This window comes from Anabas testudineus, chromosome 5 (genome assembly GCF_900324465.2).
Source record: "Anabas testudineus chromosome 5, fAnaTes1.2, whole genome shotgun sequence".
In the NCBI taxonomy this organism is placed as follows: domain Eukaryota; kingdom Metazoa; phylum Chordata; class Actinopteri; order Anabantiformes; family Anabantidae; genus Anabas; species Anabas testudineus.
In genome coordinates, this window is record NC_046614.1 from 23317344 (window position 1) to 23344787 (window position 27444).

The 27444-nt window shown below is 39.2% G+C and overlaps 1 protein-coding gene across 2 annotated transcripts in view; it reads right to left on the bottom strand.

Annotated features, from left to right (window-relative positions):
- Positions 1–203: 203 nt before the first annotated feature.
- grip2b (glutamate receptor interacting protein 2b) overlaps positions 204–27444 on the bottom strand; it is a 51639-nt gene continuing 24398 nt past the window's right edge. Inside the window, exons 10-26 of one of the 2 annotated variants that reach the window (XR_003298074.1) lie at positions 23638–23793; positions 23122–23274; positions 22844–23030; positions 17938–18083; positions 16347–16427; positions 14857–14920; positions 14335–14480; positions 13430–13574; positions 11029–11168; positions 10721–10915; positions 10425–10584; positions 9746–9860; positions 9197–9410; positions 8866–9074; positions 7239–7385; positions 3400–6607; positions 204–3314 (exon numbers count right to left, since the gene is read on the bottom strand). Coding sequence is in view for 1 of the 2 variants with exons in the window: in XM_026349305.1 (XP_026205090.1) it covers positions 6449–6607; positions 7239–7385; positions 8866–9074; positions 9197–9410; positions 9746–9860; positions 10425–10584; positions 10721–10915; positions 11029–11168; positions 13430–13574; positions 14335–14480; positions 14857–14920; positions 16347–16427; positions 17938–18083; positions 22844–23030; positions 23122–23274; positions 23638–23793 (2417 nt within the window). In the remaining variant the exon portion in view is untranslated. Of the gene's footprint in view, positions 6608–7238; positions 7386–8865; positions 9075–9196; positions 9411–9745; positions 9861–10424; positions 10585–10720; positions 10916–11028; positions 11169–13429; positions 13575–14334; positions 14481–14856; positions 14921–16346; positions 16428–17937; positions 18084–22843; positions 23031–23121; positions 23275–23637; positions 23794–27444 lie in introns of both variants that reach the window. The other variant, XM_026349305.1, reaches the window with a different exon arrangement.

Sequence of the window (27444 nt, forward strand, 5' to 3'; positions counted from 1 at the left end):
ATAAAACCCATCGTCCAAACTCTCATATGTGTGGTTTCATAGTTTAAACAGTATTCAGTATCTAAAATATAAAAAAATAATAAAAACAATTAAATGCTTTAAATTAGTCTTTGAGTGTCCAAAAAGCATGCATCAGAATAATGACAGACCAGTCGACATAAAATTAGACATTTTATTTTTCTTATTTTCGTTCTTTTCTCACGTTCTTCTCGAAAAGAGAAGTATAACAGTACACTCTTTGTTTCATAGAAAATGAAAAAAGTAAATAAAATGACGACAACAACAACAAAGATATACATTTTATATTCCCTTTCATCAGTTTTGTTTTGTATTTTCCTCCCATTTTATGGAAGAGTAATATTGTCATAGAAAAATACTATATTACATAGAATAGAACTTTACACAATCTGAAAAAAATACACAATATCAACGCATACATTATTAACGGCCCAATCCGGAACCGTGATCAGGTTTAATCCCACTTGTCAACACATCCTTTTAAAATGATTTTATTCAAATAAAGCCTGGAATTCCTTTGTATTGTAACTGATTTCTATTACAGTGACACAAAAGATTGGAGATGCCAGGATGAAAACATGCTCCAGACATAAATCTACCTTTGTCCAGTCCCACAGCCAATTCATGACTTGCTAATGACTAGATTAGAAATGTTCTAACTCTTTTAGTAAACACCTAACTGAAGTTATCTGGCCTCTAATGACGACTGAATTCAAGTAGTTTTTTTAAGCAGTAGGTTAACAACAAGTTTTCTGTGCTCTTCATTAGCTAAATCAATACTGTGGTTAGTTTAAGTGTAACTAGTTTAACCTTTAGTTGGCTAAACAATGCTACTGGATTACAGCTTACTAGTTTCTTTGACACAAACCTAAGGGTTAGCTGATTAGATGTTATAGTTATCTAGTTAACTGCATTATTTTAAGCTTGGTGTTCCATAAAAACCATCTAACATGTTTTCTGAACCATCGTCAGGGTTTCATATAGTTTCATTTAGGTGAAATGGCAAAACTTGAAAAATCAAATACACTTATCAGACATACTTACAGAAGTCATGTCTGAATTCTACTGCAGCCACACGTCAGGGTAAATTACACACACCCTCCTCTTTATTGTCTCCAAATTTAAAACAGTGAATTAAGGACAGGACACCTCATGAATGCTTTTGTTGCCTCTGGTCCGTGATGGACGGCCGGTCTTTTGAGAGCAGCCTGTATCAGTGGTGCTGCAGCTGCTCTGCTGTTTAGATCTGCTGAGTGAAGCTGTGCTTGTGGATTCAGTATTTCTATGGTGTTTAACCATCCTGAATGAATGTATGTACTCAGACACAATCACCAGCACTGTCCCAACTCTAATGCCAGCTACAGATTGTCTCAGTGACCCTTGCTCATAGCCTAATAACAGAGTTGATAACTGTCTGGCTCCATTAATGAACTGTCACCATCTAACTATTATACAGCTGCTCAGAAGCCACAGGCTGATAGAAATCGTGTATCAGAGGCAACGCAAAAGTATTGCGAGGGAGCACAAAACTCCCCACCAAGACCCTTAGTGGCTCCATAACGTCCATGTTGTGACTGTGTAAGTCACTTTTATGGGCTCTGCCAAAGTGTCACAGATAAAACATTAATAATTCAGATAAAAAAAACCTTTCTTGAAGCTCAAGGTGTTCCATCATAGCTTTATGGACGATGCTAATCATTCTAAACTGAGAAGAAGCTTAATAGGCTGAAAGGGAATTTATCATTGCAGTACCATGGGTGGCCACTAGGACCAATATTGGCTGAAGGGTCTGTTGCTAATAATCATACAGTTGTGATTAAGAGACAAGAAGGCAAATCCACAGCCTGGGTTCCCTTTGTGTTCAAGGAGTTTGAACAGTGGGACCTGTTGAAATAAACCAACACTAGATTTTGGTTGCGTGTTTGAAGGAGTCGGGCAGGAATAGCAGGCCTAAGGCGTGAAAGCGCTGCAGCGTAGCTTTTTAGATCAGGACATGTTCACCTTTTTTTTAAAACAGATTTAAATCCTCAAAGTGACATTGCACTTTTTTCCCCCCATAAACTAACATACATTAGGAGTCTGTAATCCTTACTTTGTTTTTCAGTCTTAAATTCTTGCTATAAATAAATGTTTTGTCGTATTTACATTTCCAAACACTTCACTGTAACTGCAGTTTATTACATTATTGAAATTTGAAGATTTTGTTATATTTTTTTGAAGTAATTGCGCTTTTGTTACAGTTCCGGATTGGGCTTTAAACTGACCTTTGACCCAGAAATGCATAGGGAGTATGGAGGACCACACATACATACAGTACATAAAAACAACAGAATAGTTTGGAAGGCTTTTCTCAGCAACTGTTATTTTGTTGATTTACAAAACATTTCTTTTCCCCTTTTTTTATTTTTTCTCTTTTTGGCCACTTGATGTTGCATTAAAAAAAACAAACAAACAAATTGGACACGTTTGTTCCGCTGTACATGAAAATACTTACAGTGCATGGTATTCAACAGTGTGCTTTTTTTGTAGTAAGTGCTTTATTAAGTTAATTTCCCTTTTTTTGTTATTTAGGAAAAACTTGTCTTTTGCCACCAGCTCACAAAAAAAAAAAAAAAAAAAGAATGTATGTTTTCTTTCGTATCAGGGTTTCAGAGTGGAACACGAATTTTCTAATCACCCTGAAAGTTATCACCACTCAACAACGTACACCACCTAACTCCTTCTTGGTCACACACAGAAAAACACTCATTCTAAAAGTCTTAAATATGTAAATAATATCAAAAGGGGAAAAAACACTCATAGATTCAGTACATGTACAATGGCTTCAGAAAAAATTGTTTGTGTTGTACATTCAATTTAAAATTAATAAAATTGCAATCTTTGTCAATTTACACCCAGAAACTCATAATTTTGAATTGTTTTAAGAGTTATTTATCTCAAACTCTAATCCTTCGTGTTGAACCCCTAAATAAATTCTTCAAGGACTTAATTTGGCTGCATCCAGCTTTCCCTCAATTCAGTTTCCTTTTTACTGGGGCTCTGTCCAAAGATTTCCATTTTTGTCTCGTCACATGACGGAATAGTCCTTTTAAAAGTCGTTTGACAAACTCCAACCAGGCTATGAAACACACTGTGACTCCATCTTTCTTACTCTACGCTAAAGGCCTCAGAGTATGAGTCCTCCTGCTGGATGTTTGCTTCTTGGGTTCTTGTTGATCCTTATGTGGCCACTCTTGTCAGCTCCAGTCCTTTCTAGTCATTACCTTTTCACTTTATCATGGGTAACTGGATGTAGACTGAAATGCAAAAAAATAGCAAACACATCCAGTTAAAATTGAAGTAACAACACAAAATGTGCAAACAGTGAAGAGATCAGAATACTTTCTGAAGCCACTGTATGTTGTGCACACAGAACCTCGACAGATGCACACGGCCTCACTCACTGACACACAGATGTTCTCAAAGGGGACAGCTGGACTCGAACTGTATTATGTAAGGACATGAGGAAAGAGTGAAGGACAAACAGAGTGAAAGAGAGAGAACAGAGGTTATGATTGTTCCTGTTGAAACATTTTCCAATCCTTCAGAGGACAAAGGCTTTTCTGTCCTCTCTCTCTCTCTCTCTCTCTCTCACATACACACAGTATTTTTTCTGTTGTGTGCACTGTTCTGTTTTGCAACATACTCTTCATTCTCCATTGTCACATATGAATGCATATCAAACTGTTACCTCCAGTAACTAGTTGTTAGTCATGTAAACACTTTCTGTCACACACACTCTACCAAGTGTGGTAAAAGTTGAGTAGCAGCCAGTTTAATATTGTTTCATTTCAGCTGGAATTAAAGAGGCCCCTGCAGACAAACTAATGAAAAAACAGCTTTCCTCTTCGCAGGTCTCCTAGATAAACAACTGCAGTGGCAAGAAAAAGTATGTGAACCTTATGGAATGTGGTGGTTATTTTCTAACTGTATGGTAGAAAAGATGTGGCACTTTGACTAAAAAAGGTAAAGCAACAGGCACGTGTACATGCACGAGAAGCTTTAGACTCTCTACAGGTGTAATTCGCACCTTTGTCTAGCTTCCTCTCCAGTCAACCCTTTCAAGAATAAGCAGCCTCTTGAACTTAACAATTTAATATATATGTAAAATACAACTTATAGCTCATCTGAAGCTACTTTAAGGCTTCAGCAGATTTTTAAGGCCAAATTCAGAGAGTAACAGTAAGTATATGCACACATACAGACACAAAAAGAAATAAGTACTGACACTGCACATCTATATGCAGAGAACTCCAAAATCCCAGAAAGATGAACAAAGGTTAAGATAAATATATAATGACAAAATGCTATGCATGCACACACGCACAAAGTGCATTGTTCCATGTCCTTATCTGTGCTGCTAGCTCTGTTCTGTGATGTGACTTGTACTGTATTGGCATGCTGACTGTTTAACTTCTGTTTGCAATATGTGCCTTTTAGGTTTGTTCATGACTGCTGTGTCTTCCCTACAGGTTCAAATAGCAGTAACACATTCATGGTTGATCTGTAAACATCATTTGAAGGTGCTATGTGTAGCATTTTGAACATCAGTTGTCAAATTTAATTATGATAGTTTGTTAGGAATGAGGCATACTGGTGGTGATTTGAACTATGGCACCTGTTTGGAAATGTAGTGCTGCTTAACTGAGACTGGATTACCCATGAACGTTGATTTCTATAGCAAATAACATAATAGTACCTTTAACTTTGCTTTGTTGTCGTATGTACTGTCTCTACTGCACATGTAGAACAATGAACTCCCTCTACCTATAATGCTTAATATGTGGTAAAGCATTCATGCTAAATGTCACATCTCTTTGCTATTACTGTACCTACATTGTTTTAGTTTTGTAGTTTTGTCTATTAAATCTCCCTGCCAGCCAAATTTGGCTGTTTGCCAGAGAAATTTAGAAATGAAGCCAATATTACATCTGTTTATTATAACGAAAAATCATATTGGATAAACATGTTCTGATTAGTTTTTCAATTTTCCATTTCTTCTGCCATTTCTTTCCTCCAGGGATTCACAAGCTTTGGCTTTATTGTTGAAGAGCACTGCCTTGTTTTATAATCACAGAGTCATTTTGCCCCGAGCCTGCCCCAGTGGTTCTCAGAGTAAAATGCACTTTTGAGGCTGTTACAATCTGGATTTTTTTGTTTCATGCAATTACAGTAAAATCTCAAAATGAAAGTGGTGCTCAATGTCTTCTAAATGCTACACGCAGCACTTATAGGGTCCACGGAAATATTACTTCTGATCATGCTAAACCTAAACCACAGTTGCTATTTAAAATGTATATACGTGTAGTAGGTACTACTTTCATTTTGCAAGCCAGCAAGAAGAGGATCCAATGCTCTAAGACAACTACAGTGGCAATCTGGGCAACTCTCAGAGGGGAAAACAGAAAAGGGTCAACAATCTGTCAAAAAGTCTACAGGAAGATGTTCTTCTGTTGGCAACACAGTTTTGTCCGGGGCATCTCCACAAGTTGTGTTGCAGTTACTTATATTAATAACCTCCATTTAACATGCTAAGTTTCATTAGGGGGGGACAGCAGCCCCTTCCGTTCTTCTCTTTCATTCAATGATGACTTCGAACAGAAAACATTTGGCAGTTGTGATAATGTCACTATCTTGACATAATTGTTTTTTCCTTTTCATGCTGCATCACTGACCTCATCACATGCAGCAGTGTGCAACATAGAAGTCTTTGAAACAGATGAAATTACAGCTAAATTTGTTCTTTCCAGAAAATTACTCACTGAATTAGCATTTGGGCAACAGCAGGATTTGACTCTTTATGCAGCTAAATGAACTTCTACAATGGCTACATCTGTATAGGCCACAGACAAACACTTCCTTCAGAAACAGTCTGCTGGATCATCTAATGTTGTCTTAAAACAAATGAAATCTGCAGACGTTTTATCTCCATTTACTAGAACATCGGTAAATCGGTGGCCTGGCATTAAACAGCTCATCAAACTGCAGGTTTTATTCCCTTGTTTCAAGCAAAGAAAACTCTTAAGGAGTCAGAATTGGTTAAAGTGCCAAGGAAGTAGCTGCTGTTTGGACCAACACTGAAAGGACCAGTTAGTGGAACCTCCAGTGGTTGTTCTGCTCTGTGGCAGAGCTTCCTCACAGGGAGATACTGGATCACAGTAGTTCAACCCCTTGTGGATGGGGTGGGGCAGCTATGTGCATGCAAATGTTTGTGTGTGTGTGTGTTCCTGTAGGGTTCTATGTTAAATAGAATTATTGCAAGCCGATGGTGCGTGTGTGTTTGGGCCAGTTCCAAAACATATAGAACTACACTTCACCAGGTTTCATGTCTTCTGCCTCAATGTGACAGAGTGAATGTCTAAAGATTATTTTATGTATCTATTCGTGTCTGTTACAGATCCAGCGGGTGGTCTAAAGTGTTGTTATTGTCCTCTGGATCATCGTCAGCGAGCGGGTTCCGGCTGATGACCAGTTCCAATCTGTCTCCAGCCTCTGTGATGAGAGGTACCGCCAGGCAGCAGTCAAAGTCCCTCGTCCTCACATGATTCACCTGGACAAAGACAGACGTGCAGTGGAGACAAGGCAAGTTGTCCACATCATTTCTGATTACATCTTAACATATCACAGCTATAAGGACTCTGAATTAAAAACACCCAGTCAGACAGGTTGTAAACAAATTCCCAGCTTAGAAAAAACTAATTATGTCACAATGCTCATCTGACAAATTCACCTTTTGTGCAGGGTTTCTTGTAGGTTTGGACATGATAACTACAAATCTACGGCCCTGTTGGACCTTTTCTATAGTGATGGTGAGTTGAATAATCCTACTGTACAACTGATAGAAATGAAGGAAATTATTGAAGCATGATCCATAAAACATAAGTGTTGTTATAGTTCTAATAACATGTAGTAGTAATGTGATGTAGCTGTGTTTATTCTGAATATTAATGACATATAGGTACATGGCTGAAATGGAGACTTTCAGTTTTAACTTGAGGTTGTTTAAATGAACCATGTACTAGAAGAGCTGTAGATCTTTTCAGACTTCAGGAGTCTGGTCTTTATTAAAGCAAACTGTTGGCTGTAAGTCAGGGTGATGAAGTTAAAAACATCCCACCTGATATTAACCTTAGAGGAATATGGCCTTCACATTACATTAGATTTTTTTTTTTATCTATTACCTGCAGGATTCTGTCATAGGGTTTGAGTCCGGCTCTGTCCGCCGGCCCATCCGGTCTGATCATGTTGACGTAAACTCCTTTCTCCAAGAAGCCATCTGACACGCTGAAACCAAAGTCATCGCTTTCTGGGTCCTTTATCACCGTCACCTACAGAAGACAACACAAGCAAGGTTGGTTCAAAGGGAATCTGTTGACTCAGTTTAGCCTCTAAGTGAATTAGTTTAAAGGGGAAAGAAAAACTTGTGCTCTGTGTGATGTAGGAGTGAGTCATTCCTAGAAAACAGCTAGTGCTTTGTCACATGATTTAATGTTCTGTTAAAAGTTGAACTTTAACAGACCACAAAGACAACAGCTGATGTTCAGCTGATAAGCAGCATAAAACAAAGTGATCAGTCAGAAGCTGAGCTCCTAATAGAGAAAATAAAAATCTATTCAGCCAGTCGTTCTTAGGAAGCCTCTGAGGGGGTCATGTGTGTTTTTTTAAAGTGATAATTGAGCACACAGGTTGCATCAACCATTTATCATTTATTTATTTCTTACTTAGGCCTGAATGTTACTGTAACAGTTCATCAACCAGACAAGAACTGAGCTTTACATTCTTTACTGAGGCACTGTTTCACTGGCCAAACATTAAGTAACTCTACAACTACGATTCTGGTTAATGAATCAGAAGGTGGTGACAAAGACCACTCACTACTCCAGTAGATGATTTAAATGCAGATAATGCAGCAGAGGCCAATAGTAAAACACTATTATCACCAATACTGTCAAACTACTTTATTACAACACAGTAATTACTGATTTATTAAAGGGTAACAACACAAGTAAAGTAACACAAAGCTCTTATCAGGCTATTAAACTATATTGTTCACTACAGCATAGTACAGTTAAAGTGTGATGAGGTGTAAATATGAAAAATTCCTTCTAATTTACCATTAGTGTGGATGCATTATTTAGCAGAAGTGAGTTTATTTATCAATCTGATTAGTAATTAAACATGAAGTTAGTTGAAGATCACTGCCTTCCATGTGGGAGCCTGGGGTTCGAATCCCAGCTGTGGCCTACCTCCAGTAGGGGTCCTTAGGCAAAACCTCCTTACACTTACCCTGCCTACCCTTGTAAGTCGCTTTGGATAAAAGTGTCTGCCAAATGTAAAATGTAAAGGTAGAATTAACAGCTAGTCAGGCAGCTTTTTCACACTGAGGCCATATTTAATGTTGTAAACATGTGAAATTGCTCCTGATGCTGAAACCAAGAAGTGTAAGTTTAATATGATGCAGATTTCACGCTATTAAATTTAGTATTTACCAATTTGTGACTACATTTAATTTACTCTAAGATTTCAACCTTTAATTGACCTGTGTTACGACGTGGTTCTACTTTCTATGATATAGTACTGTATTTCCATGCTGCATTTTAGTGGAACATGATTAACTGCAGGCTCATCAAACAATCACTGACTCTAATTCTTATCTTGTTTGTATCAGTTGTTTCTGTGCTATAACAATGTGTTGCAGTCCCAATTTTAATGTTTACTCTAATTTCAAGCCCCCACTTTACTCAATCCTGTCAAGATTTAAGCTCAAGTCCTAACTAACAACCGATCATGACAGAGTTTTAAACTCACTTTGTGCAGCTCCAGAGGCGTTGGCGACAAAATCCCCTGCATCTCCTCCTTGATCCGACGAGACTCCCACGTCCTCTCTGAGACTCTCAATGAGGCCTTGGTCTTGGGATCGTGGTGCAGGAGAGGGGACTGGTTGTCTTGGTGGATGTTTGATCCCTGGAGTAGGTGGGCTTCCTGGTTAAAATGGGCCTCCGGGTGCAGGTGTGTGTCTGGATGGAACAGAAGATTTGGATTTTAAAAAGGTACTTAATATGAAATACAATTTAGTCTTTTCTCACTCTTGTAAATTAGCAACTTGAAGATAACAACCCCCTTCCCCCCCGTCACTAACCTTGGTGCAGTTGGGCCTCTTCATGAAGATGGGCTTCCTCGTGCAGATGACCCCCCTGGTGAAGATGTGCACCCTGATGGAGAAAGTTCGCCTGGTGCAGGAGAGAGTTTCTTCGCAAAGGGCTCATCCTGCTGTGACTCAGCATGGGTTCACCTTGAGGCTTGTTGACACCATCTACGCCCAGACTGATGGCTGTGCCTGTCATGATAGACGCCTAGACCAACAAAGACACAATTACATTTCCACTAATGGTAACAGCACTGCATCAACAGGTGTTATGCATCTTTGTAAATGTGTATAAGGAACATAGGTATCTGTCTGGTAGTATTTAAAATATCGCAGTATCTAAAAATACTAATTATAAAGTGTCTCATTATTTAAAATAAGAATATCTAATTGCTGAAGCACCAGTACCACAGGTGCTTGAAATATCTTCAGTGGCTGGGGACAATGTGGTAATGTTTAATATTTTATTTTTCCATTATGTTTAATAAATAGTTAAAAGTTATTGAATTTCAGTTGGACGTGGGTGTTAACATGCTAACTGACCTCTATCTCTCTGAGTAGTTCTGATTGGCCGCAGGTCTCAAGATCCTCAAGCGCCTGACACCAGAAACTGTCGTCTGGGTCCAACAGAATCCCGTCTGGTTGTTGGCCAATAAATCTGTCATAAACGCTAAGAATGAAATGAAGCTGCTTTGGAAACAAGTCACTTCACCCGTGTCAGTGTCAGCAGACGATAGATGACATAGAAAAACAAGTTAAATCAAACATTCATGATCAGAGTTCTGACAAACCTCTTTCTTCTTCTTCTTTGTTTGTTGGTAAATCAGCTTTGTGGTCATGTCTTACTATGTAAACTGTGTTTTTTTGTTTATGAGATGAAAATGTTCCTTTACTGGTAAACAGTACATGACTCATCAAGACTAATGAAAATAAATGGGTGTTGTGGAAATGAGTCTGTATTCCTCCTCTTTCTATACAGCATGTCTTAGCAATCAAGACCTCATCAACATAAACACAGACCAGTGCGGGACGAGGCAGTTCATTCTGGTTAAATCCAACATGAGTCATCTTTTAACACCAAACACGGAACCTGACGCATAATTAATTAATTATTTATTTTCACAGTGGAGCCCGATCACATAATTTAGGTCACAGCAGTGTTCGGCAAAGCTCTATATAGGATAAATGATTTGAACTTGACAATAGAAAGGTCTAGCCCTACCCTGGTGGTTTGTCCCAGTCATCCTCACTAAAGCCTCCATCACTGAAGGGGTAGTTCTTCCGGCGTCCAGGTGGAGGTGTGGTGCTATGCTGCTGCTGCTTGGCACTTCTCCACTCGTGCGGGTGAAGGGCAATACCAGCTGCTTGATGGCTGTAGGTACCTGCAAAAGGAGAGAGGTGCTCATTTTCACATTGCTGCTCCACAAGGACAAAATCACTCCATTAAAAAAGAGCTTAAAAAAAAATCTGTGTTTTGTAAATCGAAGCCTGAATATACTTCATTCATCTGAGACTTACCCTGACTGCAGTAGCCTGCATCCAGCCCTGAGCCATCCCATGACTCCATGGCGGAGTCCACACTGGGTATGGTTGTGGAGTAGATCTCCGAAAGCTTATTGGTCTGTTGGCTGTCTGTCAAGTCGTCCTCATCTGGGTCACTGAGCTCATTTTCTGTTGTGTCCTCTGCTTCTGCTGCCTTCCTGTCCTCTAAATCTTAGAGAATAAAAGCAGAAATAAGGATAAATAAGATTCTGACAGTCAGCAGCTTGCCCACATCTGAATATGTGTTAAGATATTTCTGTTGCACTGAATGTTTTCATACTTACTGTCGAGCTGTTTTTTGATCTTAAGCGTGACCGTCTCTCCAGCCATTTGGAGCAGGTGGATTGCTTCACTCAGCGGCTTCCCCTTAAGACTGACACTGTTGATAGCTAGGATCCGATCACCTACATGAATAGCCCCTGTCCTGGATGCACAGGAGAACATTTGCATTCACACACACTTGACACACAGAATAAAATACAACTGAGTACTACACACACACACACACACAGTGTAAGTATTGATCATTTGATTTGTTGAGTTCAGGACTAGATACAGAGCAGCAATGATTAGTTTAAGAAATTTAATTTAGGTTTCTGTGTTTAAACAAAACAATCACATGGATATATCATCATAACAAGGGGACTGTAGAATAAATAATAATAATAATAATAATGAATACTTTATTGATCCCCTTGGGGAAATTGTGGGTGGACAGCTGCTAGACGGTATGTCAGCACTACACTACGGGGTTTCGGTGTCTTGTCCAAGGACACCTCAGCAAGTAGCCAGGAGGAACCGGGAATCGAACCACTCACCCTGGGGTTCGTAGGCGACTGCTCTACCCCCTGAGCTACTGCCGCATCACATGTACATACTGAACTTTGATTGCACGTGCATTTAAAGTCAGATAAGTGTGAGTTTTTCAAATAGCTATGTTTTTGGATTTCATATGTTTTATTTCATCTGGGAACCGGGTCAACGCAATATTTTCCACCAGCCACACAGATGTGACAGCGTTGATATCATCTGTGTTCCTGCACTTTGTTCTGTGTCGAGCTGAGCTAAGTTTATTAATAGAGCGCTATTAGATCTGAGGTAAAGTGGTTTATCGACAACAGTTCCGAACAGGAAATAGAACATTTGCATCACAAACGCAACAAAATGGGGTCAGAGGGTGCGTGTGTGTGTGTGTGTGTGTGTGTGTAAAGGTGCAGCAGTGGAGGCAGTGAACTGAATCCTAATGACAAGTTACCTGTTTTTTTTTTTTTTTAAGAGTTGGTATTATTTTGTACTGTATTTTGTATTTAATTCAATTCAATTCAATTCAATTTTATTTGTATAGCGCTTTTTACAATTGACATTGTCACAAAGCAGCTTTACACAACCAAAGAACAGTACATGAACAGTGAATGTGTATGAATCATTTACTTATGGTTATAAGCTCAATTCACTAGATGATTATTACTCAGGAAAACAATTATGTCCCTTTTTTATTCAGCCTTGTTGCTGTGGACACCAGCAGCTTTCCCATCTCTCCACCTCACCGAGTTGCTGTCATCACTCCATGTCACATGGCACCTGCTGCACACTCAGCTGCTGGTGGGGAATCCCTCTGTGTACTGCCAAAAGGCTTCTTCTATCATTTCTCCTAATACGGTCTTTACCCCACTAAGGACGACCAAATAAAGCAACATCTGGAGATCCCTTCATCAGTCACAGTTGGCTTTATGTTTCTGTGCGTTACCATGAAAGGACTAAAAGATTATATCTGCATCTTTTTATGTCAATATTAATGGAAATTAATTCGATCTTTCAAGACAATCTTGATGTTTTAAACAGGCCTGTTCATTTCAAATCAGCTACTATTCTCTAGGATCAAAAAAATTAGTTAAAATTAGAGTTAATTATTCTGATTATTAATAAAGAGACTGTTCTCACTTTCAGGGTTGTTTCTTTTATTTAATTGCAGATATCCAACTCACACCAGTATGACAGATGTACACTATCTTTGGTTAGAGTCTTATCTCATAAGTAGATTGATCCATTTTCTTAACCTTTATTTATTCAACTAGATTTTCCACTGAAGTTTATCACTGGGGAGGTCACAATACTGTTGAATGATCAGATTCTTTAGAAATTCTTTTGCAACACGTTGCAGTCTGTTGAGCATCAACAATGTTTTTTCTAAGTTCATCAGAAATCTTCTTTGTTTGAGCCATGGCGCACATCTCTGATGTGAAGACTCACATTTCTCCTCTTTAAATAAGGCAGAACCTCCTACACTTACCCCTGACTGCCTCTAATATCTCCTTCAAATTAATTGATAATCTCAGCTCACATACTTTAGCTATCTGAAACATGTAAAATTAGATCATTGACCACAATAAGTAAATGAATAAGTGGAAAGTCTATGTCTAATTTGTGTAACTGAATTCCATTTATCTTGTTTTAGGGCTTGCATGAAAATTGGATCGTAGGTCGTATTTATGCACAAACAGAAAATTCAGTGGGACTGTGGCTTTTAAAAGCATCCTAACATAGTATCACTTTGTATGATTTACTGTAAGTATATTGTACTGTTGCATTGGTACTGGAACAAAATATTAAAATATGTGTCTAATACCTCACATTTTCAAACGGAATCAAGATAAAAAAATATATATAGCGTGTGTGAGTGTGTACCTCTCAGCCAGGCCTCTTTTGGTTAGGCCAGATATCGTGATGGGGTCAAAAGGCTCCTCAGTGCCTGAGATGGTGATACCTAGAGGGCCTCCGTACCGCTTCAGCTCCACTGTGTAGATGATGCTGCCTGACGTCTCCTGCTCATCTGATACACATAGGCACAGACACATGCACGCATTATTCTACTATTTCAGCTCCAAGGAGTAGATGATACCGCCTAATATATGCTGGTCATCTGATACACACACTAACACCACTTTAGGTTCACCTGGTGAATTTGCCTCACGTTACCTGTTCATCTAAAATGTACATGCACACACACATCTACACACACACACACATTCCAGAAGTAGGTCAAAACTCTTCTCCAGAAAACACTGAGGAAGACACAGTTTCCATGGTAACCAAGGAGAAGACTGCCTCGTCATCATGCCGTGTAACATGAACAAATAATCTCTGTGTTGTGTTTCTGTGTGCATGTCCTGAGGATGCAGATGTGATTATAAACTCTCAGTCATAATCTGGCTTCATCACAAACCATAAAAACACAGGGTGACAACTCTTTGCAGCAACTGTTTTTCACACTGGACCACATCAGTGCATGATACCATCATATGAGGTTATCTTAGCTTTATTCACCTTTTCTTGGTGTTTAATTTTTTATTGTTTTACACTGATTTAAATTGTTCTGTTTCCCCATGGGAATAAATAAAGATGCTTCAAACAGCATCACATATAATGAGAGCAGCTGCAGCACAATCTGAGTTGTGGTCAATAGCGTCACCTGGTGGTCAAATAAGTTGATGCACCTCTGCAAACTGATACCATCTGTTTCATCTAGAAACATTTTTTCAACGTTGTGATGATCATCATACACAGATTCATGTGTATTGGCATGTGCTCACCTGAGTTGTCTTCGTCTTTGCGTATCTTCAGTTTGACCAGCTCCTCACACTGCTGCAGGATCTGCTCTGCGTCTTCTTTGGAACAGTTCTCCAGTCTAATGTTGTCAATGGCCAGCAGCTTATCACCAGGTTCCAATGTTCCTGTTCTAAAGGAGAGATGGGGGTTGGGGGGCAGGTAAATATGTGCTGGAGTCATATATTAGGAGGTGTTTCTAAAGTTTATGGCCATCCTATTTAAAATGATTAAAGGGGCCAAAACATTAGAAACACCTTCTTATTTAATGCATTACAGTGCGACTACTCCACTGTCTATGACATTAATCATAAACATATGGTAGAGTTATCACATCTGACTATTTCAACAAAAACTGAGAAATTCTAACCTTATAGAAGGAGAATTCATCATAAAGCTAATGTCTAATAATACATGAAATGCATTAGCTGCACGATGGAGACATACAGATTTAGCAGTGAGAGACACAAACACAGTATGGTAACAGAATACTGTCGATTGTATGATACCTGTGGGCCATGCTGCCCTTCTTGATGTCAGAAATTATGAGAGGTTCTCCGGGCTTCTTACTTGCTGTGGAAGAAGATGATGTCACAATAAACAGCAGCAACAACAACAATAAGTATAACATCCCTACCCTCTACTTAAACTACAGCTCTATTCCTGTAACTCTATTCCTACGATTCTTCCTACAACTATTATTAATATTAACATTCAAATAACACTGATAATAAAGAAACAAATCACCAATCACTGCATTATCAGCCCTTTGAGTTTCACTTACTTTGAACCTTGAAGTTTGAGATAATGTAAGGAAACAGAGAGTAAGACTGAAGGGGGAGTACTCTCTTGTACTCTTATTGGGAGGAGAAATGCCAAAGTTAGCTGGTAAATCTTTGCTAAAAACATCCAGTGTGTTTTGCATCTAAAGATCTTCTCAGCTGTGGAGACTTTCATTCACCAGATGGCACCATTGTTCCATTCTCAGTGCAGCCAGTCCCACAGCTGAGCTTATTCACCAGTGTTTTAATCACAACAGCAATTCATTTACATCAGGACTGTCAGAAATGAGGTTTCTTTAAACGGGGCTATCTATTACACATCAAAACTACATCATCAAAGCCGCAACATAACCAGTTAGGAGAGAATTCAATAATAATATCCAGAGTTTCAGAGCACGTTTCTCGAGCTGCTGCTGAAAAGGGTCAGAGGTAAAAGGACTGGTCAGATTGTTGAGTACATTTTATCCAGTTACTTCCTCTGATTCATTTAAATCAGTTTAACACACTTTTAAATGATCTTACCCACACTTTGTATTCAGTTGAGAATTTGTAGTCTGTAAAACTCGTCTCAGTCTTCGGAAGACTTATTGATAAATCGTGTTTGTCCAGATGTGCGTAAATGTGCCATGTCCAGCTGTTCGGTCACAGAGTTCATGCTATGTAGATAATGCAGTGTAACATAGAACAGAGTGCCCGAATACCTGCCACATAACTACAAACAAAACGTACCTACACCAAATGTAGGTTATTCCTGCTGCAGTCAGACCGTGTTTATAACTGTGTGGACAGAAGCGCTGAGGCTTTACAGTAAAGTGTGCTATTAATGACTTGGCAGGACTGACTGTTCCACTGGGAAAATCTTTAGGGGCCTGACTTTGTGTACATAGCAATCTGACAACAGCAAAGTGGTTTCTCCAAACGGCTGCTTTGAGGTTGGAAGTATGCTGCATTGTTGTCTGGAAATGCACGTACAATGGTTGGCATTAAGATCCATCTTAGCAGAACAGATGAGTTGTCCACTTACTTTTGGCCCTCCAGTATAAAACAACCACAGCCTGAGAGTAGTGTTAACACAATAAGAAGCAGTGCGAGCATGCGGCCTGGGATCTTTCCAGTTTTATAAACAATGCTAATGTTAATAGCTGAGCCCTGCAGGCTCACCTTAAAAAACAAAATATAGATCATATGAGTAACGTGTAGTGTGGATGTGTTTCTACCACTGATGGTGAGCCCTAATTCCACTCCTCTTTTCTTCGGCAGCTTGACATGGAAAGTACCGCTGCTAGGCACCACTGACTCTGTAACAGAAGCACACACACACACACACACACACAGACCGTCTTTAAAAAAATGCAGAAAAGCCATTAATATAAACAAGGAAATAATTCTTCTCATCCCGCTTAACATTTGTAATTACAAGGCATTTAGCTCTTGCTCTTATCTCCTCTGAATTGCTCTTCTCTGGGGCAAACTGTGACTTCAAATCCTCACTGTTTGCCTGCATGAGTCATAATACTAATTCCACCAGTAAAACAATTCTACATTCACACATAAACATGATGAGTGCAAGTTGTGAGCAGAGAAACCACTTAAGAGTCTTTAACCAGTAATTTGGACCAGCCTCATTTCACACTCCTCTCATTCACTCACACGGAAGAAATGATCAACAGGTTCATCAATTTCCTGCAGAACCAAGAGAGGAACAACCAATCTGCCAATCTGAACGCCAGCAATGTCAAGAAGCTGGCTTGGATCATTTTGGGCCTTCTGATGTCTAGATGATTGAATTTCATGAACACTGCTGTATTTGACAGAACTTCAGTCATAGGTACAACTTAAAGACATCAGGTGTTGTAAATATTACACTTTCAAAAGGTCTGGAATCCAATTTCCTTCTGTTTACATGATATATTATAATGTATCTATATAACTGTACAGAATGTAGTCTAAATATTGGAGTGTATAGTTTGCAAATCGATAGAACCTGTTTATTTATTTTATTCAGACAGAGTACAGGTGCTTCATTTGTGTGTTGTTGGTTCTATGCACCTTGAGTCGATGAGACATAAAACTACCTCAAAGCTTGATTTTTGGTGCATATGATTTACTGTACAGAGACAGATCCTTGAGGAAGATATTTCTAAAATCTTTAAGTCCACTTGAGTGAAGTCAGTTTTCTCACTCTTGATGAAAACCAGCAGACTGCTCCTCCCCACAGATCCCAGCCATTAAATTAATGAAACGTTAACCACTCTATTAGCTTCTGAACAAACATAATCCCCTGTCAACTTTATCTTTCAAAACTTGTAATAATTACATTATCATTTGTTTGTAAGTTTCTTCTACACAGAAATCTGAAGTAAAGATAATGATATACTGCTCTGTACCCAGAGACTATTTTTTGGGGTTAAAAGCATGTGGTGTGACCATGCCCTGCACAAGAGCTGTAATTAATCTGTCCTCCTCTGCCAGCATGGACTCAAAAGCTCTTAGCAGCCGAGCTTGACCAGTTCATCCTCTGTGTGCTAATGTGTCTATTTGTGTATTCTCCGTCAGAACTCCTAAATGCGTGGTAATAAAGAACATGCTTAACAGGTGCTCGGCTTTCTCTGATTATATGAGAATGTTTTAAAAGCGCATAGACAAGCGAAGAATTGGCACATCACCGGCACAGTTACCAGACATAATTGGCACTTTGCTGAGGTAGAACAACTCTATCACACTATCATTATCAGAACAGATTAAAAGTCGGTGACTTGTAGTAGAAATCTACATCATGATATCTTATGACATCTCAACTTTACAGACCTGCTACGTCGAACTCTATCTCCAGTGTGACCTTATTGGTCAACGCCGCATCTCGAAGAAGCTGATTGGCTTCTTCCAGTGTTCCGTCTTCTGTGGGGATTCCGTTGATTGACAGGAGGCGGTCTCCAACCTGCAGCAGGCCACACCTACAACAAGAGACATGTTGATGTCAGAAGATTGTTAATTGATATAACAGAACATGGATATGAATCATAATTTGAAGTTTTGAACCGAACCTTAAAGTTCTGGTAAGGTTTTATTAGAATTATTTTTTCCAAATCTTTTCAATGCCTTCTAAAAACACTCCAGGCATTCCCAGTGGGAGTGTTATTCCTACAGTATGTTTAGTTAAAACTGGTAGTGTTGGGGTTTAAGACGCCATTGTGGAAAGGTTTAATGTGGGACACTTAGACCCTGTTTACACCTGATATTAAGATGCATCTTCTGTGATCAGATCAGAAATGGACAGGTGAGACACATGGCAGTTTACACCTGTACACGTGTGTCTCCAAGGTGTCCAGCAGACAAGCTATGTCCAGATTTGACGATCTCTGCATCCCTTCCACTTTAAGATCAAAAGTTATATATTTAGCTATGCAGCTTGGTGGATGTTTACACCTGTAATCAGCTCAAGAGTCTGCGTCTTAATACCATGAATAGAACGGGTCTATGAGGTTCACTATTTATTTCATACTGAATGACTCAAAGGCTCTGTAAAGAAGGGGGAGACAAAGGCCTCCAAAAAAACATGTCACTGACCTACATTTGTATGTCTAAAATAAAATGTGTTTGTGCAGTTACTTCCTGCCCAGAGTCTAAATTCCCCTTAGAGGGAAACAAGAGCTTAACATTAGGTGTAGTTGTCAGGAGCCCCTACCTGGGCTGACTTCTGTTTTAATTCCTCTTCCAAATATGAGAGCCTCAGATTTCCTGCTGTGTTACAAAGCAGTACTGTGTTATTTTTATCTTTTCTAGCTTTCATTTCTGCTCTTTGGATAATGTTTCCGAGCCATCCACCATTTAGACACTTAGTTCCTATCTACAGAAAGTAAATTGGCGCTGGACTGAAAGTAAAGCAGATTTTGTGCTGACTATTCACGTTTTGAATCATGAAAAATAACCTCTCTGGGAAAAACGAGGTATGTTATGAAGGAGTTATTTTGTCTCTTGAATTCAATGAATTGAAAGATCTCAGCTATTTATTAACTTGTGAAACCAATTCAAGAGTCACCAGACACACAATTAACATTACTGTTAAATGAGCTCTTCTTTCCAAAGCTACAAAGATGCCACAAACGTTAATAATGCGAGGTCCTCATTAACATTAAATGCAACTTCCCTTGACGGTTTAATTAAGATTCTCCACTGAAAACAAACATTTAACAAGTTACTAGCAGAATACATCATATGGTGAACAGTGCTAATTATTAGCTACACATGCTCCAAGTCAAATCAAAACGTGACCTGCAGCAAAACAAAAAAGCTTCAAATTCTGCACACAGCATCTAAAATTTACAAATGATGTGCAAGACAGCAACAAAAGACCAAGCTGCAAGATGAGAACAATCCAAAGTCTGCTTTTTAATCATGCCTCATTAACACAGGTGTTTTCAGATCTCCAGCAGGTGCTGCCGCTTACTGCTACCACATTACATGCACATCGACATTCACTTGCCACTGATGAGAGGTCATTGCTCTCTAATGCTTTCTAATGTAAAAAAATGAAGGTCCTGGAAATTGTGGCGGTGCTATTTTTGCTATTCTGCATCCCTCTGATTTCATGTCTCACTGCTGCACTCACAATTTCAACTCTGACCTTTTATTTCCATCACTTGAACGTAGACACCATAATTCTTACCTTGGCAAGAAGACTATAGCATTCTGGGATATCGGCCAGACTGGATGATATAAACCTCTGCTTATCCAAACTAGGAAGACAGCCTGCCTCATATGACCTTAGAGTCAATCAAAAGCTAATAAAACATTTAGAAAAAGGTTAAGTTGAGTTGTAGCTTTGACTTCTGGTATTTAATTTTAAAAATTCTGTACCTTGCTATGAGAGCACTACAGCAATGCTGGGTGTGTTCACTTCTATAATGAATGAATAGAGAAGGTAGATAATGTGATTCCAACAGCACTCTCTCTTACAAAAGGCAGCAACATGTTATCGTATGTTTCACAAATCATGTCATACACTGTAGAACATAACAACTCAAGTAAGAACCAAATCACTAAATGCTACTTTTCTCCCCGTATCTGTGGATGAGGGAAAATGAAGCTGTAGGGATTTGTTTCTCTTTAACGTGGCCTCACCTTTATGCAGTCACTGCCCTTTGGATTTGCAGGGCAGTAAGGACATGAACTTGTCTGAATGTGAAACACGCCAAGTGATTTATCACCCATTAAACCACGAGTAGGTGACCTGCATTAATACACCATCACACATCTTCATTAATATGATCTACTGGGGATTAGATAGCCCTGTCTCACTGCCCCTCCATTTACTATTTTTTGTCTAGTGGCTATTGAACACTTTCATACATTTTTAGTTTGAATAAATGCAATGTCAGTGTTTATCCTCCTATTATCAGTCTCCCTACCCCTTTCCGCTTATCCTTTGCAATTTTTCATTTGCAAGTACATAGTTTCCATAACCCTGCTTTAATTAGAGTGTTGTACAATGCACTACTTTGTTCCTTGGTGTATTTTACTACACCTTGGTGGTGCAGAGATGTTCAGATCTGTTGCACAACGCTAAGCCATGATGGAGATGTGGCTGTGTGGGTTAAAGTGCACTGGTCTTTCTTTGTGCCAACTCTTGCACAATTCTCTCAGATGGGGCACCCCTCAGTGATCACAAATGGTTGTATGGCAAACGCAGCTGTCCTTGTTTAGTCACCCATCTCCTCTAAAAATCTGGCATTTTGCCTGTGCATTACTGTGAGACACATTGTACTTCCCTTTGCAAAGTGTTACCCACAGCTGGTTAATAATTACTAATGTCCAGTAAATTTGGCATTAAAAGTGATAAAGTAATTAGGTGCTGTAATTAAATACAGTACATAGCTGCTGTTCACTTCTGCTAATTACACAATTTATTCTTACTTACCCGTCTAGTACAACGGTTATACTGTATTTCAGGCTGTTACATGGCAGCCTTCATTAAAAATCATCACGTGACCAGCATGTTTAATTATACACTTCACAGTGTGAGTGAAAAAACTACACTGGCAGTTAACAGTTGAGTGTATTGTGGATCAGATGGGCCAAATTAAACCAGTTAATCCCACAGCATAATGGAGTTTACATGTTTTTGCTCATATTTAATGGACTAAAGTACCAGAAACAATCTAAAAAAATCTTGATTAACTTTAATTTTAAATTTATTTCAAATCATGAGAGACAATATTCTTAAATACAGATGGCATGTTATTAATTAACAGGTTATCATGAGTTATATTTTATGTGTTCTGCATTAGTGTAATGTGCCACTAGTCCCCAGTGCAACATACCCATGGTTTCAAACACTGGTCCCCAAACCGCGTGTTGTGGTAAAGTGTAATACAGGGTGATGTGAAGGGGTTTGTTTGGATGCACCCTGTCAAGCGGAAAGGAAGGTACTTATCGATTCCTGCTGCGTGGGTGAGGGGAAGCTAGCTAATTGGTGTTAGCGTGGGCGCTAATGGGAAGAGAGTGTGGCCTCGGGGTGCAGAAACACACCCAGCACTTAGAGAAGTTGTTAACACAACAGGACCAGAAATCCGATGACACACAGACACACACAAGACACAAGTGAGAAGTCTTCCAGAGAAACTGACGTGCGACTGTGAACACATGCAAAAATCAAAGTGCAACAAAATATGACAAGGACATTTGTGCACACACACACACACACACACACACACACACACACACACACACACACACACACACTTGCTAATCAGTATTAGAAGAACCCTACCTACACTTGTGCATAAAGGATTAAAAAATATTGATACACCCACACATGAAGAATACCGAGCTGTTCATATGCCACCAGCATCAGTTCACACACAAACACTTTCACAAAACACACAGGGAAGCTAAGAAAAGCTGTTAATGCAGCTCTGAAGTGGCCAAATGTCCACACACACAGAGCCAACAGCAAAGCTGTGGAAAAACAGCTTGTTTAAAACACAAATACAAACACACTGTTGCTGTTCTTTTTAATGTAACAGTACAAAGTTAACATGCACATCACAAAATAGTTCATATTGGATTTAAACCACATAACAGTGGAATTGTTATGAGATATTTGATGTTAATCATCTTGTCAAATTATTTTCCAGATGTGCATTTATAATAAACCAGTTTTGTTTTAAACTATGTGCTAATGATATTTTATTTTTAATACTATAAAAACCTGTAACATTTACGTAGCTCAGGCCATTTACTGTTGAACTGTTAGTTGTGCTGCCAAAATGAAAGGATCAGTGTAAATGAACAAACCTTTCACCCCTGTTTAACAGTTACCGCACCAAAAAGGCACTAATAGTCGATTGTCCTCTAAAAATAAAATAAGCCACAGAAAAGGTTCCCTTCCTGAAACAACTTGTATAATCATGCATCCATAAGAACATCCCACATTAATGTCATTTTACCAAACACTACAAAACACATCATATATTTTCTCTTCAGTGAAACCAATAGACTTCAATAGACTTTATGTACTGCAGTTGTGCACATAGAGAATTTTGACTTCTGCTGAGTTCCACTTCACATTATGCCTACAATGGGATTGTCTGACAATATGCTATTAATGCTTAACGTTACAGAGCATACGTAGGTAAACTATAAACATGTCATTCACAGAGTGTTTCATGCAACTAATGTGTTTATGCGGCTGAGTCACCGTGTGTATGCTCACCTCTCTGCAGAACTGTCAGGCTCTATGAATCGGATTAGTGGGGGCGCAGACAATGTTTCAGTGGCAAATATTCCCCCCTGCAGCTGGACACCAAAGCCGTTCAATGGGTCACCTGTTAAGACGACCTCACTGGTTTCTACGTGAACCACCTGACCACCTGGACCCACTGAACTAGATGCCAGAGACACTAAAAAAAATATACAGACACATTAGATAGATGTTTACCTGAGTTTACATGAGAAATCCTGTTATTGTACAGACAGACAGGTGGGGCTTACACGAGCTCTTGTGCTCTTTCTTTCTTTGTCGTCGTTTGAGCAGCGAGTTGCGTGGACTCATGGGAACTGTAGGCCTGGGCAGGGTGCTGGAGCTCTGGCTACTGGGACCCGATGTGGTTGTAGAACCGGGAGAGAAACTGGCAGACACCAGAGCTGCAAAAAAAGAGAAAAAGAGATCGGAAAGGAAACAAAAAGTCTATTGCTCCTTTACTGCAAGGCATGGACAGGAAGACAGGGGTGAAAGAATGAATCTCAAAAGCCAAGAAGAGAGAGAAACAATGCCTGTTGGGGACAACTGAGCTAAAATGAGAAAAACAAACAATCAAGGTATGTATGATTCACCACAGGTCCTTTGTTTCACCAAGTAGGATGAAAATGGATCTGATCATATTATCAGTGACGTCGAGAAGACCCAAGAAAAAAAAGTGAGGAGTACCAGAAAGAACTGGGATGAGCAAACAGGTGAATAAGGAAGAGAGAGAGGTGTTTGTGTCATCAGTGTATTTGTGCACTTACACTTGCAGTAGTCAAGGCTGTTAATGGTATTATTATTTGAGGCAGTCCATGACTTGTTGAGGGTGGAGCTTGTGTTGCTGAGGGTCGAGTTTGGAGGATGACAGTAGTTCACACAGGAGTCCCAGGAGTGCGGGTGGTCTGACTTCTGAACCTTCACTGAAACATACACAGATAAGGTTTTGTTACTTGCAAGGCCACTAGATCAATGTATTTCATCAAACCAATTCAAAATCCTCAGAGAATCATGTAGCTGTTCTCTACTCGAAGGCTTCTTACCCCCTTTAAAAAGGCTGTTGCTCATAAAATCATCAAAACATCAAAATAAAGCCAGTTCAGGCTGTAATTCTCACAGGATCTAAATAAAACTGCAACAACTGTATATGGAGCCTCTTTATTATAACTTATCAGAAAATCCTTTGAATATAGTCACTATACAGCAGCATGCTATCACACATAACCCTGGGAGCCATGTTAGCAGCTTTTTTTCTAATAAATTCCAACGTATTTAAAGTGTTATGTCCTTCTGTTTTATCCGCTCGGGATATTTCATGTTTATGAATGAGCTCATGTACTGACTCCTACATTTCTTTATGAATTAATTATGTCCCTATGCAGATCACAGTTTGTCAGCCCACAGATCTCAGGAAGGTCTTGCACAGCATAGGTCTTAAGATGTGCTGTATGAAAGTGATAATGCAGAATGCGTTGTTGTCGTTTTTGCTCTGCTGCCTGTTACTCATGTGTTTAACCAGTGTTTTTATTTCAGCATTGATTTAGATTTAAATGCCATTAAGTATGATAAGAATAAGAATAGTTTCTTGAAGGTTAGTTTACCTCTTATACTAATTTTCAAAAATGGTTACAAATACTGATGACGACTAAGTTTGAGTACAAATATAAGAAGCCCTATGAGTCATTCAGACTTATAAACACATATTATATAGGAGACTGCTCTTCATTAGCATATGCCATGACATTCGACTGTCAGTTAGCCAGAGCTATCACACAGTGGCTACAAATGCAATGAGTCATTATTTCTTAATATAATGATTGAGATGATAAAACAGAAATGCTGGTGGGCTGTGCTTCAACATTTCTTCCCATTTTGTAGAGAACCTCTTCTGGCGAAACCCCCACTGAGACCATCAGCATACAATCAAAGCTAAAGTCTGACAACCTCTACTGCAGAATGTGTAATCCCTCACTATACAAACCTATCTGAACTCTGAAGTTGATCCTAAGCTGCCCTGTACTGCCACATCCATCCAGCAGAGCTGTTCTTTCCTGGACATGTGAGTCGTCTTATCTAAACTACTCTGTTCACAGGGCATGTGAAGAGCAGAAGTGTCGGGCAGCCTCGCTGTAAGATTTGAGAAGTGTGGCACCATTTTCTCATCTTATCCTCCCTGAGAAAATGAAAGTCAGTGCATCCAGAGAAGACAGGAAGTGGCTGCAGTCAAATAAACAGATGCACACAGACAGGAAATGGAAAATGAGACGTTACGCATAGTCACGTATGACATAAAAAAATATAATCTGCTTTCAACCATACTTTTGTCTCAGCAACACTGCAGTAATGCACAATGCCGCAGTAACACACACACACACACAGGAACACACACAAAGTTATACACACACCCAGCACATTTCACAGCCTTTAATCAGAGGGTCTATTAATAAAGCAGCGGCAAGCTGGCTGCAAGGTTTGCTGCAAGGCCATCAGTATCCTAATGATCTGCGTTCATTTCCTAACACACAAATACACACAGTCACACAATCGTGATTAAAAGACGGAAAGAATGAATTCTGCCCTGCTCAAACAAATGAAGGAGATACAAAATGAGATGGTGACCTTTCGAGTGTGTGTAGGGTTCATGTGTAACTTCAGCGACTTTGTTTAACATCAGTTTCACAGGTTTATTTTCTGCCACTTTAAAATAAAAGATACAGTAGCTTGATGTGTAGGAGAGAAGAAAGGGGAAGAAGAAAATGAAAGAAAATGAAGGGAGACACGATGAGAAAGGAGAGACATGTGGTGGTCCATACAAAATAGAGTGGAGAGAGGAGGTAGAGGAGATTAGTAGAGGAAAGGAGAAATCACAAGGAGTGAGGGGAGCAAAATGATCGAGAGGAAGCAGCTTCTGACAGCTGCAAAAGGGCTGTGGTGACTTTAATTAAATACCATCCTGCTTTAAATTCTCTGCAATTCTTATTTTCCTCATACTCCCCTTTTTTAAATTTACTCTCATCACAGCTCTTTTGACGTTTTTCTCTTCCTGTACTTTTGATGCTGAGCTGAAACTCTCACCCCAAACAAACTCTATAAAAAGCTACAACAGAGGTTCTAGTCTATTTAGTCTGTAATTTCCAGCCTTCATCCTAACACATCCTCCCACTGACGAGATTAAAGGTTTATTAATAAATGAATTAAATTTATGCATGTGTTTGGCTGAGGTTACTGTTACAGGCAGCTTTAGCACACGCTCCACAGAGGTGTGAACCTGTGCCACGCTGCATACATTCCTTTTTTTTCTACGAACGTACATGTGTCCTTGTATTAATGTGTCTGTACACTTGTCTTTCTTAAACCCCTCAGCTTCAGTCATTAACCTGGAATAATAAAACAGCCACTGGAAGCAGCATTCCCTCTTTAAATCCACTGGCACTAATTCTCCCACAGATGATATCCTGTTGCTTAGCTTCAGGTGAAGAATCACTCCTTGAGCTAATTAAGCACAAATACGCCATCGCAGCCAAAATATACCTCAGTCTGTGTTCTGCGAGAGAGGACGGCAGGTAGAAAGACACCAGGATGAGAGGGATTTTTTTCACACTAATCTGCTAAATGTGCATGAAGCGACTTAATTGAGGCTAAATCCAAACGATATCTTGTTTTTTTTTTCTTCTTTTTTAATCCGCCCTATTTAGGCAAAATGGCAACACGTTGAAACACATATATTATATTACTATGCTTTTGTAACCATGTATAAACAGTGTACAGGAACTGAAATGACTTGGCTCGGTTTAGGGAAAGATCGTTAACATTATAACTTATTAAAAACACAGCATCGACTTTTGGGTTGAAACTGAAAACAGCGGTCACCCATTTCAGTTTTGTGGAGTAACTCTGATGATATCCAGTGTTTCCAGTAGAACAGTAGTAATAAATGCAGACATTTGTGTCTCTTAATAAAGTACTTAGACTGCAGGGCCTGATAAAAATAAACATATGCGGGGGGGAATGAAGCCACATTGAAACAAAGGTTTCAAAAAATTTCACTGCACTTCACTGTATATGTGTGTTTGACTTAAGCAGGTCAGTGGAAACTAGCTGTGGACAGAAATTAAATCAGAAAAAGGGAAAAAGGAAAAAGAATTAAGGATTTGGTGGCTTCAGACACCGCTGTGAAGATGTATTTCCCCACACACCACACACACACACACACACACACACACACACACACACACACACACACAGTCTTAGAGTTAGCTGTGAAAACGAGACTGACAGCCGGAAGCTACAATCTCATCCAAAGCTTATTATATTCATTAACTTCAAGTCTCAGTCACATACAGAACAGACATGCACCCACAAAGAAATGAAGAAACAGGCAGTGTATCAGAGCAGCATCTGAATAAATCTACCTTCACCATCTCTCCCTTAAACTTAAAAAAAAAAAAATGCTACTACAGTGACCCTTTTAGTTGCATCACTTGAAATCACTTTAGTCATGAAGGACAGCACAAGGTGTTAAAGTAAAAATACTTTATTTATTTTATTTATTTATTTGTAGACAGATAACTCAA